This window comes from Mobula birostris, chromosome 2, assembly GCF_030028105.1.
Source record: "Mobula birostris isolate sMobBir1 chromosome 2, sMobBir1.hap1, whole genome shotgun sequence".
NCBI lineage: Eukaryota > Metazoa > Chordata > Chondrichthyes > Myliobatiformes > Myliobatidae > Mobula > Mobula birostris.
Window position 1 is genome coordinate 174,775,644 of NC_092371.1, and position 13,049 is coordinate 174,788,692.

General features: G+C 41.3%; 1 protein-coding gene across 1 annotated transcript in view; it reads right to left on the bottom strand.

Moving 5' to 3' along the window:
• The window catches only part of csmd1a (CUB and Sushi multiple domains 1a), a 2,254,753-nt gene that overhangs the window by 249,039 nt on the left and 1,992,665 nt on the right, over positions 1-13,049 (bottom strand). Inside the window, exon 43 of the mRNA XM_072251121.1 lies at positions 5,644-5,821. Within this exon, the coding sequence (XP_072107222.1) occupies positions 5,644-5,821 (178 nt within the window). The remainder of the gene's footprint in view (positions 1-5,643; positions 5,822-13,049) is intronic.

Genomic DNA, 13,049 nt, shown 5'->3' on the forward strand with positions numbered 1-13,049 from the left:
AACCTACTTCTACTGAAATACAGGTCTAAAGTTAAAGTTATAGAGTCATAGAACACGGCAACACAGAAGCAGGCTCTTTGGTCCATCCAGTCTATGCCAAACTACTTATAAATCTAGTTCAGCTGACCCGGACCCAGACGTAGTCCTCTGTACCACTCCCATCCATGTACCTATCCAGATTTCTCCTAAATTTTGACATCAAAACTACATCCTCCACTTTCACCACCACCAGATCTATTACCATAACCAATTATACTGTTGAAACTGTACAAGACACAGAATTGTCAAAAAAAAACCATAATCTATAATTTATTTTAAACATTTTTACAAACCATCACTTCACCACGGATGAGATGTCTCTCCAAGTGCAATTACATGTCTCTATTAAGCAAATCAAACTTTTTCAAACCTCTATGTAATAGCATAATAAGTGGAAGAGATTTATTCTTTTTCCCTTGTCAATATCTACACCCCAACTGATGCTAGAATATATGCATCTTGGTAAATTAATTAGCTATAGTGATAAAGTCATAGAACACTACATCATATTCAACCCATCAAGTCTGTGTCAAGCTGTTATTCTGTTAGATCCCATTGACGTGCTCCTGGATCAAAGCCCTCCATATTCCTCCCATCCACATACCTATCAAAATTTCTCTCAACTATTGAAATCAAACCAGCAACCACCACTTCAGCGGGCAGCTTGTTTCACACTTTCAGAACCCTCTGAGTGAAAAAGTTCCCCTTCAGGTTCCCTTTAAATATTTTACCTTTCACCCTTAACCTATGATTTCTTGATCTAGTTTCATACAACTTCAGTGGGAAAAGCCTGCTTGTGTTTACCCTAACTATACATCTCATACTTCTGTATATGTCTATCAAATCATTCTCCTAAACTCCAGGGCATTTGGACTTACAACGTCATGGTAATAACCAGCTGCTACCTGAAAAGAAATTAAAATTTCCTAAATTCACTTGGAACTCGGCCTTGCTTAGCCTTGAAACCAACTGTATGCTAACAGAAAAAGAAAAGCATTTAGCTGTAAATAAATAGGTAAAAAAAATGTGGCAGCAACACAATACATAAAAGCATGGAGACGTGGTCAAGAGGTTTAGTTGTCATTCAGATCAAACATCAGAATGGGGAAGAAACGTGATCTAAGTGATGTTGATCATGGAATGATTATTGGTGTCAAATGGGGTGGTTTGACTGTCTCAAAATCTGCAGATCTCCTGGATTTTCATGCACAACAGTTTCTAGAGTTCAAAGACGATGATGATGATGATGATGATGTCAACTCAGACCTGAGAGGCCAGTGTCGGGCATTTTCATGCCTTACAACAGGGGTCCCCAACCTATTTTGCAACGCGGACCGGTTTATTATTGACAATATTCTTGCGGACCGGCCGACCCGGGGGGCAGGTGGGGGGTGTGGGTAGGGTTGCTAACGGACAAGCGTAGCAGTCAAATACGTTGTGTTTACCCCAAGAAGGACTACAATGACCATGAAGCCTTGCACGGGCACCAGTGTGCATGCGTGCACGTGCCGATTTTTTCCTACAAATCGTTTTTGGCGATTCTGTTCGGGGGGGGTGGGGGTGTTAATCATGACTGGCATATAGGTGATAAGTGGCTAATACACTCAATTTTGTTCCTAAAAGGGTTTATCTAACGAATTTAATATTAAACACACAGCGCATATTTTCCTCGCATGAATATAGCGATAAGTCAATTATCAGGGGAGGACAGGGGAGCTTGAAGCAAGTGTTGAACAAACTTCCAGTAGAAGTGGTAGAGGCAGGTTCAATATTGTCATTTAAACGAAAATTGGATAGGTATATGGACAGGAAAGGAATGGAGGGTTGTGGGCTGAGTGCAGGTCGGTGGGACTAGGTGAGAGTAGCGTTTGGCACTGACTAGAAGGGCTGACATCGCCTATTTCCATGCTGTAATTGTTGTATGGTTATATAAGTCACTTTTAAGTCAATAGCATCATAACATTTTAAGTAACGCTTGGATATTAAACACACAGCACATATTTTCTCCGTATGAACATATAAAATCATTGCAACACACCAATATCGCTGAATCAGTGGGAGCCCTGGGCTTGTTTCCCAGCAACAAGATGGTCCCATCGAGGGGTGATGGGAGACAGCGATACTCAAAGGGGGTTCCTTGAGTCCAGTTTATTCGGCAATTTAGTTTTCATTGCATTGATTGCAGAGATATGTTGCAAATGGAAGCAACGCTTTCAGTGCTTTCGTGGCTATCTCAGGATATTCAGCATTGACTTTGATCAAAAATGCCAGCAGATGTCTTTTCAGCCCACTGTCATTTGCAAGCTCGAGGAGTTGATCTCCTTCCCGCGCTGACAAGGATGACGCACGGGTAATGACCTCGCGTGTGTTCAAGCTCAACAGTGGACGTGACAGGGAATGAGGAAAGGTGCGGCTGACTCATATCGCCAAATCATATTGTTTAAAGTATAAAGTATTTCTGAAAGTATTTCCTCGCGGCCCGGTAGCACATGTTTTGCGGCCCGGTACCGGTCCGCGGCCTGGAGGTTGGGGACCACTGCCTTACGAGGCGCAGTTTGAAAGGCTGTGTGGGGCGCCACTCCTCACACAGACATTTAGCAGTATTATTTTACGAGGCTGAGTTGCGAGGTCGACATCAACCCGGCGCGGATGGAGAGCACTTATGGGGTCATCGTATGGATCAGCAGGTGTAGAGTATCTATGGGTTGAGTTAAGAAATGGCATGGGTAAAAAGACCCTAATGGCAGTTGTATACAGGCCTCCAAACAGCAGCCAGGAAATAGATTACAAATTATAATAGGAGATAGAAAAGTCAGAAGGGCAATGTCATGATAATCATTGGGGTTTTTAACATGAAATTGAATTGGGAAAATCAGGTTAATACTGGACCTCAAGAAAGAATTTGTAGAATGTCTAAGGGATGGCTTTCTGTTGACCTATGAGGGGATTGGCTGTGCTAGATTGAGTGTTGTGCAATGATCCAGAGGTGATAAGAGAGCTTAAGGTTAAGGAACTCTTGGGGAACAGTGATCACAATCACAAACTTTGAAATTTGAGAAGGAGAAACTAAAATCCAATGTGTTCGTATTTCAGTGCAATAAAGGAAATTACTATGTCATGAGAGAGGAACTAGCCAAAGTTGACTGGAAACGAACACAAGCAGGGAAAGACAGCAAAGCAGCAATGCCTGGAGTTTCGATGAAAAACGAGGGAAGTGCAAAACAAATATATTCCAATAAGAAGAAATTTTCGAATGGAAGAAGGACAATACTGTGGCTGACAAGTGAAATCAGAGCCAAAGTAAAAGCAAAAGAGAGAACATACAAGGAAGTCAAAGCTATTGGGAAGACAGACGATTGGGAAGCTTGTAAAATATTGCAGAAGGAAACTAAGAAGGTCATTAGGAAAAAAAAGATGAATTATGTGAGGAAGCTGGCGAGTAATATCAAGGAAGATTCTAAAAGTTTTTTTAAGTATATAAAGGGTAAAAAAAAGTCGCGGGTATTAATAGTGCCAATAGAAAATGACGCTGGAGATATTGTATTGAGAGATACAGAGATGGCAGAGGAACTAAGTGCATATGTGCATATTCTGTATCAGTCTTCACAGTGAAAGACATCTGCAGTATACCAGACTTTCAAGAGCGTCAGGGAAGTGAAGTAGGTTCAATGAAAATTACAACTGAAAAAAAACTCAGGAAGCTTAATGGTCTGAGGGTGGATAAGTCTCCTGGACCTGATAGAATGTACCTTCAGGTTCTGAAGGAAGTAGCTGGAGAGATTGCGGAGGCATTAACAATGAACTTTCTAGAATCGATAGACTCTGGCAATGTACCAGATGACTGGAAAATTGCAAATGCTACTCCACTATTTAAGAAGGGTGGGAGGCAGCAGAAAGGAAACTATCGACCTGTTAGCCTGACATCAGTGATTGGGAAATTGTTGGAATCAATTGTTAGGAATGAGATTACGGAGTACCTATAGAGACACGTGACAAGATAGGCCAAAGCCAGCATGGTTTCTTGAAAGGAAAATCCTGGCTGACAAACCTATTCAATTTTTTGAGGAAAGTACAAGCAGAGTAGACAAAGGAGATGTAGTAGATGTAGTGTACTTGGATACTCAGAGGGCCTCTGACAAGGTGCCGCACATGAGGCTGCTTAGCAGGATAAGAAATGGAATTACAGGAAAGTTACTAGCGTGGGTGGAGCATTGGCTGCTCGGCAGAAAACAGAGAATGAGAATAAAAGAATGCTATCCTGGCTGGCTGCCGGTTACCAGTGAAGTCCCACAGAGGTCAGCATTGGAACCGTTGCTTTTTATGATGTATGTCAATGATTTGGAGTATGGGATTTATGGATTTGTGGCTAAATTTGTCAATGATACAAAGATAGATGGAAGAGCGGTAGTGTTGAGGAAACAGAGAGCCTGCAGAGAGACTAAGATAGCTTAGGGGAATGGATAAAGAAGTGGCAAATGAAATATAATGTTGGAAGTGTATGGTCTTGCACTTTGATAGAAGAAATAAACGGGCAGACTATTATTTAGATGGGGAGAGCATTCAAAATGCAGAGATGCAAAAGGACTTGGTAGTCCGTGTGCACGATACCCTAAAGGTTAACCTCCAGGTTGAGTCGGTGGTGAAGAAGGCAAATACAGTATTGGCATTCATTTCTAGAGGTATAGAATATAAGAGCAGGGATGTGATATTGAGGCTCTATAAGGCACTCATGAGACCACACTTGGAGTATTGTGTGCAGTTTCGGGCTCCTTATTTTAGAACGGATATACTGACACTGGAGAAGGATCAGAGAAGATTCACTAGAATGATTCCAGGAATGAAAGGGTTACCATATGAGGAACATATGGCAGCTCTTGGGCAGTGTTCCCTGGGATTCAGGAAAATGAGGGGGGATCTCATAGAAACATTTCAAATGTTAAGAGGCCTGAACAGATTAGATATGGCAAATTTATTTCCAATGGTAGGGAATTCTAGGACAAGAGGGCACGACTTCAGGATTTAGAACAATACTGCAGCATCTCAACAACAATCCTCGTTTGTAGAATATCAAACACCATGGCAGCATAGCAGCTTGCACCACACTATTACAACAGCTCAGGGCATTCCAGAATTCGATTCCAGAGATGACTGTGTGGAGTCTGTATGTTCTCCCAAAGGCTTTCCCGTGGGTGTTTCAGTTTCCTCATATGGTCCAAAGTCTAGTGTTAAATAGGTGGCTTGCTGGAAAGTGCGGCACATTTTGCCAGAAGGGCCTGATAGCACTGGAACTCTAAGTAAATAAATAAAGTTTTATCGTTCGTAGCACGGGAGAGTCTGTAGGTGCTGGAAATCCAGAGCAATAAACACAAAATGCTGGAGGAACTCAGCAGGTCAGGCAGCAGCAAAGGAGAGTAATTATTATCATATATCTTCAGGCCAAGACCCACCATCAAGACTGAAAAGGAAGGGGCAATAAGCCTTATAATTATTAATTCTATATTAATTCTACAAAATACTCTCTTAGCATTAAGAGTGCAAGATTATTTTTTATGAACTATGTTCCACAAATAATTGTGTTCTTAATTAAAAAGGGAATGGTCATACCAGACTGCAATATAGTCATTGACTGGTTCTGTCTGCAGCAGAGTGAAGTTGATATAAATCCCGTGTCCTGAAGGCACAGTAATAAACCAGCTGCAGTCCCTTGAATTGGGGTACTCATTCGGAAACCCAGGAGAATAGATGGTGCCATTCCGAGACGTTATGTTAAGTCCACAAGGAGCTGTAAAACAAACAGACAAAATATGGTTACATAATTAACATTCAATATTCAAGATTGCTTATCGTCATTCCTCCACATGACTGTAAAGAACAAAATGATTGTTAATCCAGATTTGATGCAGCATAAAAACACAATGAGTATAAAGAACATAATATAAACATGAATATTAAAGCAATCCTAGAAAACACAATGTATAAATAACAATATTGAGTATGGCTGTATATACATAAGATCAGTTTCTATGCATAGTCTTGTTTTATGTATATAAAGTAATACTAGGTACAGGAGTATCTGTACAACAGGAAATGACTAAATGACAAAATGACTCTTGGCAACAGGAACTCTTCTAGGTAGCAGCGGAGCATTTTAAAACACAGTAGAACAGTTGTGTCAGTGCAGGTACGAGTTGTAGACTGTAACTGTAAAGTTGCAGTGCATGGGTGGATGAAAGGTCCTTTTGAGCCTGCTCTGGACTCTCTCCAATAATAACACATCCTTTCTGAGATATGGAATCCAAAACTGTTGACTATACCTCAAGTGTGACCTAACCAGTGTCTTATAAAGGCTCAGCATTATCTCCTTGCTCTTATATTCTATTCCACTTGAAATTAATGCCAAAACTGCATTTGCCTTCTTTACCACAGACTCAACCTGTAAATTAACCTTCTGGGAGTCTTGTACGTAGACTCCTGAGTCCCTCTGCACCTCTGATATTTGAACTACTCCCCATTTAGATAATAGTCTGTACTATTGTTCCTTTTACCAAGATCCCCATAGCTCAGAAAAGATGTGTTGTCATTGAAGAGTGTCTAGAGGAAGTTCACCAGGACAATTCCGGGAATGAAGGGGTTAACATATGAGGAGCGTTTGGCAGCTTTGGGCTTGTACTCACTGTAATTTAGAAGAATGCTTGGGGATCTCATTGAAAACTACCAAATTTTGAATGGAGTAGATAGGCCGGATGTGGAGAGGATGTTTCCTATGCTGGGGGTATCGAGAACTAGAGGGTACAGCCTCAAAATTGAGGGGTGACCCTTTAGAACAGAGATAAGAAGGAATTTTTTTAGCTAGAGAGTAGTAAATCCGTGGAATGCTCTGCCACAGACTGCGGTGGAGGCCAAATCCATGGGTATATTTAAGGAGGAAGATGATCATTTTCTGATCAATAAAGGGCATCAAAGGATATGGCGAGAAGGCAGGTGTATGGGGTTGAGTGCGATCCAGGATCAGCCATGATCAGTCTTATGGTTTTATGGTTTTATAGTACTATGTCCCTATAACACAAAACAAGATGCTTTCTTTATTGGTAATATAATGGATTCATTGCACTTGCGTTTCATTTGACAGTGTACATTTTCTCATCTCCACTTCACGGTGTTTTTCTCTCCACTGTCTTACTTTGTGGATTTCTCTGAACACAGGGAAACTGACATAGGAATCTTCTTCTTCATGTGCCTTGCGCGTTACACGCTTGGGCGATCACGGCTCTCCACAGCGAACGATCCCTTGCAGCGTCAATGATATCTCGTACACTTAGATCTTTTAGTTCTTTCACAGTGTCCATATATTTTCTTCTTTGTCTTCCTCTACTGCGTTTCCTAGGCATATGGCCTTGTAATGTAAGGCATTCTATTTCTCCCTGGCCCAGGAATTTAAGTTTCCTCTCACTTAATGTTCTCATTAAAGATCTTTTTGTATGGGCACGTTGGAGTACTGTCTCATTAGTTACCCTATCTCTGTATGATATTTTCAGCATTCTTCTAAGAAACCACATTTCTGTTGCTTCTAGGTTTCTTTGGGGTTCTGGTGTTATAGTCCATGTTTTGGAAACATACAGCAAAATTGACCAGACATAACATTTTAGTAACCTAAGCTTTGTTGTCATAGAAATGTGTCTGTTAGTAAAAATGGGTTTCAATTTTTGGAAGTTGGTTCTGGCAATGGCAATTCTTTTTATTTCTACTTTACTTCTAGCATCTTGTGATATAAAGCTACCAAGGTAATTGAAGCTGGTCTTTTGTTCAATCTCTTGGTTACTGATGTACAATTGGCAGTTGGGAGGATCCTGCTGTTTTGATTTTACCATACATTTCATTTTTTTACAGTTGATGGTTAGACCAAAATCTTCACTTGTTTGTACTACTTTGTCCAGGAGGATTTGTAGGTCTTCTGCAGCACTTGCTATTAGGGTGGTATTGTCTACATATTTCATATTGTTGATGTTAACACCTCCAATTTTTATCCCATCTAGGTCTTCAATTTGTCTGAGAATCATTTCACTATAGATATTAAATAATTCTGGTGAGACAACGCATCCCTGTCTGTTGGTTGGGTAAGTATCAGGAAATATCAGGAAATGCCAATAGCGATTATATTGCTTCTGCCACCCAAGACAACTCTGCCTTCACGTAGGGTTTAGGTCCAGGTGCACTCTGTCTTGCTGAAAGAGCTCTGTCTATGGCCAGAAAAATAACCAGACCAACGGTGGTGGTGTCACCTAAAATCACTGAAGTCTTCGGCAGCAGGGAGATGGATTCCAAGCTTTGGTGGAGGATTGTCTTTGTACAACAACAGCAAAGGCTGGGTGACGTCTAGTGTATGATTCCCAATTGGGAACACCAGTAGAGGTCAAATGCTCTAGTTAGGTGAATACTGCGGCAACAGAAGGCACCAGCAAACCACTGTTCTAATTTCTGCCTAGTCAATCACGGAAAGAAACAAAAGAAGGAAACCAGACATAGGAATAAAGGTTGTTAAAATACCTGAATAAAGAAATTTGTCATGGGGACAAATACAAAATCTGTGACAATGCACTTTTCATTTTGTAGACAAATTATCAGTTTTTGTTCCCCTATTTCATCAATGGATCAGAAAATTAGAATAAGTTAAAAACAGATCACACTACTAAAATGCCAGTGTCATCTTAGTTAACTGCCCAAGATAAGTTTAACCTACATGACTATTAGATATGAACATTAATTTGTGAGGAAATGAAATTGTACAAATTTAACACTGAGGGAAGAAACAATTGAACTAAAACACAGCTTGCAGTGTAAAGCACCTTAATAAAAAGATACAGATGTGCTAACAGAAACACTTGCATTCAGAAGGAATGTTGAGAAGATTTCCTGAATTCCATGTGGAAAGTTATTCAATCATGAAGCATTAATTGGAGTTCAGGACCAATGTCCATTCAAATTGGGTACACAAGTAGATAAGGTGGAAAAGCTGGTGTGTGACATGCTTGCCTTCATTAGTAAGGGTGTGGTGGATAACAGTGAGGAAGTTACACTGCAGTCAAATAAACTTTCGTCAGACTGTCTTGCAATATTGTGTGCAGGGGGAAGACCAGAATAAAAAGGTATGGGATTGAAGGTGATAGGTGAAGCCAGGTGGGGAGGTAAAGGGTAAAGGGCTGGAGAGGAAGGAATCTGATAGGAGAGGAGAGTGAATTATCCGACAAAAGGAAGGAGGAGGAGACCCAGAAGGAGATGATAGGCAGGAGAGAAGATGTAAGAGGCTAGAGTGGGGAATAGAAGAAGAGGGGAAGGGGAAGGGGAAGGAAAATTCCTTTACAGGAAAGGAGAAAATGATATTCATGCCATCATGTTGGAGGCTACCAAGATGGAATAAAAGGTGTTGCTCCTCCAACCTGAAGGTGGCCTCATCACGGCACAAGAGGAGGCCATGGGCTGACAAGTCGGATTGTGAATGAGAATGGAAATTAAAATGTTTTGCCACTGGGAAGGTCCACTTTTGGCAGAAGGAGAAAGGAGCTCAACAAAGGTGTCCCCCAATTTACGACAGGTTTCAGCATCGGGAGAACCAGATGCAATAGACAACCCCAGCAGATTCTCAGATGAGGTGTTGCCTCACCTGGAGTGACTATTGGGGGGCCCCGAATGGAGATCAGGAAGGAGGTGAATGGGCAGGTGTAGCACTTCGACTGCTTGCAGGGGTAAGTGCCGGGCAGAAGATTAGTGGGGAAGGACGAATGGACAAGGGAATCTCAGGGGAAGTGTTTTTAAATGATGAGGACATAGATAGGGTAGATAGTCAAAACCTTTTCCCCAAGGTAGAAATGTTAAAATACCAGAAGACCTGCTTTTAAGGTAAAAGTGGTGATGTGAGGGGCAAGTTCTTTTATATAGAGAGCGGTTTATCAGGGTTAGTATTGGAAGCAGGCATTTGGTGGAGTTTAAGAGACTGTTAGATGGACACACTAATATGAAAGGAATGGAGGGAAATAAATGATAAACAGGAGGAGGACATTTAGTATAAATTGACATCAGGATTAGCACAAAATTGTGGGCTGAATAGCCTGTCCTGTACTGTACTGCTCTATGATCCACATTTAAATCTGGTCATTCAGTGAAAGTGCTACTCAGTCAGAAACTGAGAGACAGCACAACCATCAGTCACCTACTTACCAGTTTTTAAAAAATTCCTCTCTACATTAGCTTAGGTGTCTAACGCCGACTCCTCTGCTTGCATCTTCAGAAACTGCTCTACTTCTATCTTTAATAACATCTCTATTTTTCCCTTTTAGGGTTCTTTTGAAGACCCTGACCTGAAGTTACTTTGGTTCTTTGCAGAAATGAGACCCGCTTTTGGGGTCTCACACTTGGCCGCTATTCAATATGCCAAAGATGCAGCCCGGAAGACTAGCGCACCTTCAGGGTTCCAGGATGTCATGGCTCTGGAGGCGGGCGGATTCGAAGTTGGTGCCGCTGCAGAAAACTGGTGTGTCCAGGGAGAAAGAAGATCATAAGCAGCAAGCTGGCTGCTGGCTGTGTGCCCAGAGACACAAGTCCTTTGGGCACAGAGCTCAGAAGAAGCGATATAACAGACTTTTAACACCATAAGTCAGCGAGTTGCTTTGTTATGTCTCTTTTCTCACTGAGAAATGGGGACACCTCTTTTTCCCTTAAGAGGTATGTCGATTACTGGGTTAATGTGAAGCCTTTGGGATACTGTAAGTCTGTATCTTTATTGATGCCTTGTTGCATGCTTGAGTGCTCTTTGGGGTTGCTGTTGCTTTGTTGCTGGTGGAGGAGGGGTTGTTGTTTTGCTGCTGCTGATACATGGGAGAGAGCTTTGGGGTTCTAACATTTAATTGTCATTCATTCTTTAGGGCACTCCTCTGTTTTCATGGGTGCTTGCGAAGAAAAAGTATTTCAGGATGTATATTGTACATATTTCTCTGACACTAAATGTTCCTATTAAAACCGATTGAAACATTTGCATCAACTTGCTCCGTATTCTACCATTCTCCTGCACACTCAGGTTAAGGTTAATATAAAGTGGAACTACTAACGTTTGCGTTTTAGGATGTGGGAGGAAACCAGAGCACATACAGATGACACCTAAGGGCATGACTGAACCAGGTCTCTGACAAGCTGTTCCACTATGCCAACCTCCACTATACTACATTTTCATCACCTTCTTTTCAATATTCCTAAACAATACTGCATGTTCATCACCCTCTGTTTAATAATATTGATAACCCACTTCTCTCTCTGTTCAAGCAATAATGAAATACTGGGGCTAATATGGAGTCTATTTGAAATTATATTGCCCATTGCAGTGACAATGAAAGTATGGGTACATTTCTTTTTTTTTAATTGAAGTGTATTATTTTAAAGTAGCTAACTTTCTCTCAAATAAAAATTGCTCAACCTAAATCGCTTGTTCATATGACTACGGTGTACTCTGGCATACTTATGAAAAATCAGTTACAGTTTTATCAGTAGCTATGAAGGAAGGGAATGAGATTAGGAAGATCATTCAAAATAAAGAATTATACATTAATGGTGACAAGAATAAATCTTTCAACAAAGTAATTATGTCATGTATCTTTGCTTTGTAAAATCAGCCTTTAACTTGAATCAGAAAAAAGAAATTGAGCAAAATGAGGACATTGCCTGTGATGGTACATTACACACATGCATTCAATGGTTACTTTATTAGACACAAGAGGGAGTTAGATAAGGCCCTTGTGGCTAAAGGGATCAGGGGGTATGGGGGGAAGGCTGGTACAGGGTTCTGAGTTGGATGATCAGCCATGGTCATACTGAATGGCGGTGCAGGCTCGAAGGGACGAATGGCCTACTCCTGCATCTATTTTCTATGTTTTTGTTTCTATGTTTAAGACTGTAACCCAATGTGGTCTTCAACTGCTGCAAACCATCCATTTCAAGGTTTTACTTGTCACCTTCCTGTCAGTTTAAACTAATCTGGCCATTCTCCTCTGATCTCTCTCATTAACAAGGTGTTTTTGCCCACAGAACTGCTGCTCACTGGATATTTTTTTTTTGAGAGAATGCTGAGAGTGAAAATCCCAGGGGATCTGTTTCTGAGGTCCTCGAATCAACCCATCTGGTGCCAACAATCATTCAACAGTCAAAATCACTTAGATCATATTTCTTCCCCATTCTGATGTTTGATCTGAACAACAGTGGAACCTCTTGACCACATCTGTATGCTTTTATGTATTGAGTTGCCGCTAGATGATTGGCTGATTAGGTAATTGCATTAGTGAGCAGGTGCACAGGTGAACCTAACAATGTGGCTACTGAATGTTGCATCAACCTTTAAACATAGGCTGATAAGACCTGAAATAGTTTAAAGCCCACATTCACATTAACCTGTCAGTTATAAAGCAATGTATGATTTTATGAGGGAGAGAGGAGAAAGAGGAGTGTTGAAGCAGGATGGGTTGCAAGCAGAGAGGAGTGGTTCCTGGAAGTTAGAGGAATAGACATTCATGCCATTTGGTTGGAGACTACCAGGACAGAATATGAGCTGTAAGCCTCAACCTATCAGCAGAGGAGACCATGAACAGACATGTCAGTGTGGGAATGAGAAGCAGAATTAAAAGGACTGGCCAAAAGGAGATCCTAGTTATTATAATCCGAGTGAAGGAACTCCATAAACACCAAATCTGTGTTGGGTCTCACCGATGTAGAGGAGGCTGCAGCAGGAGCACGGGATACAACAATTAACTCCAAGAAATTCACATGTAAAACTTTGCTTCACCTGAAAGTACTGCTTTAGGCCTTGGATGGTGGTGAGGGAGGAGATGAGAGGCAGGTTAGCATTTGTCATGGGTGTAGGATAAGTGCCAAGAGAGAGATCAGTGAGGAGGAATGACTGGACAAGGGTGTCATGGAGGGAACTATCCCTGCAAAAACAGGAAGGGAAGGGAAGATGGTGAGTTCCCATAGGA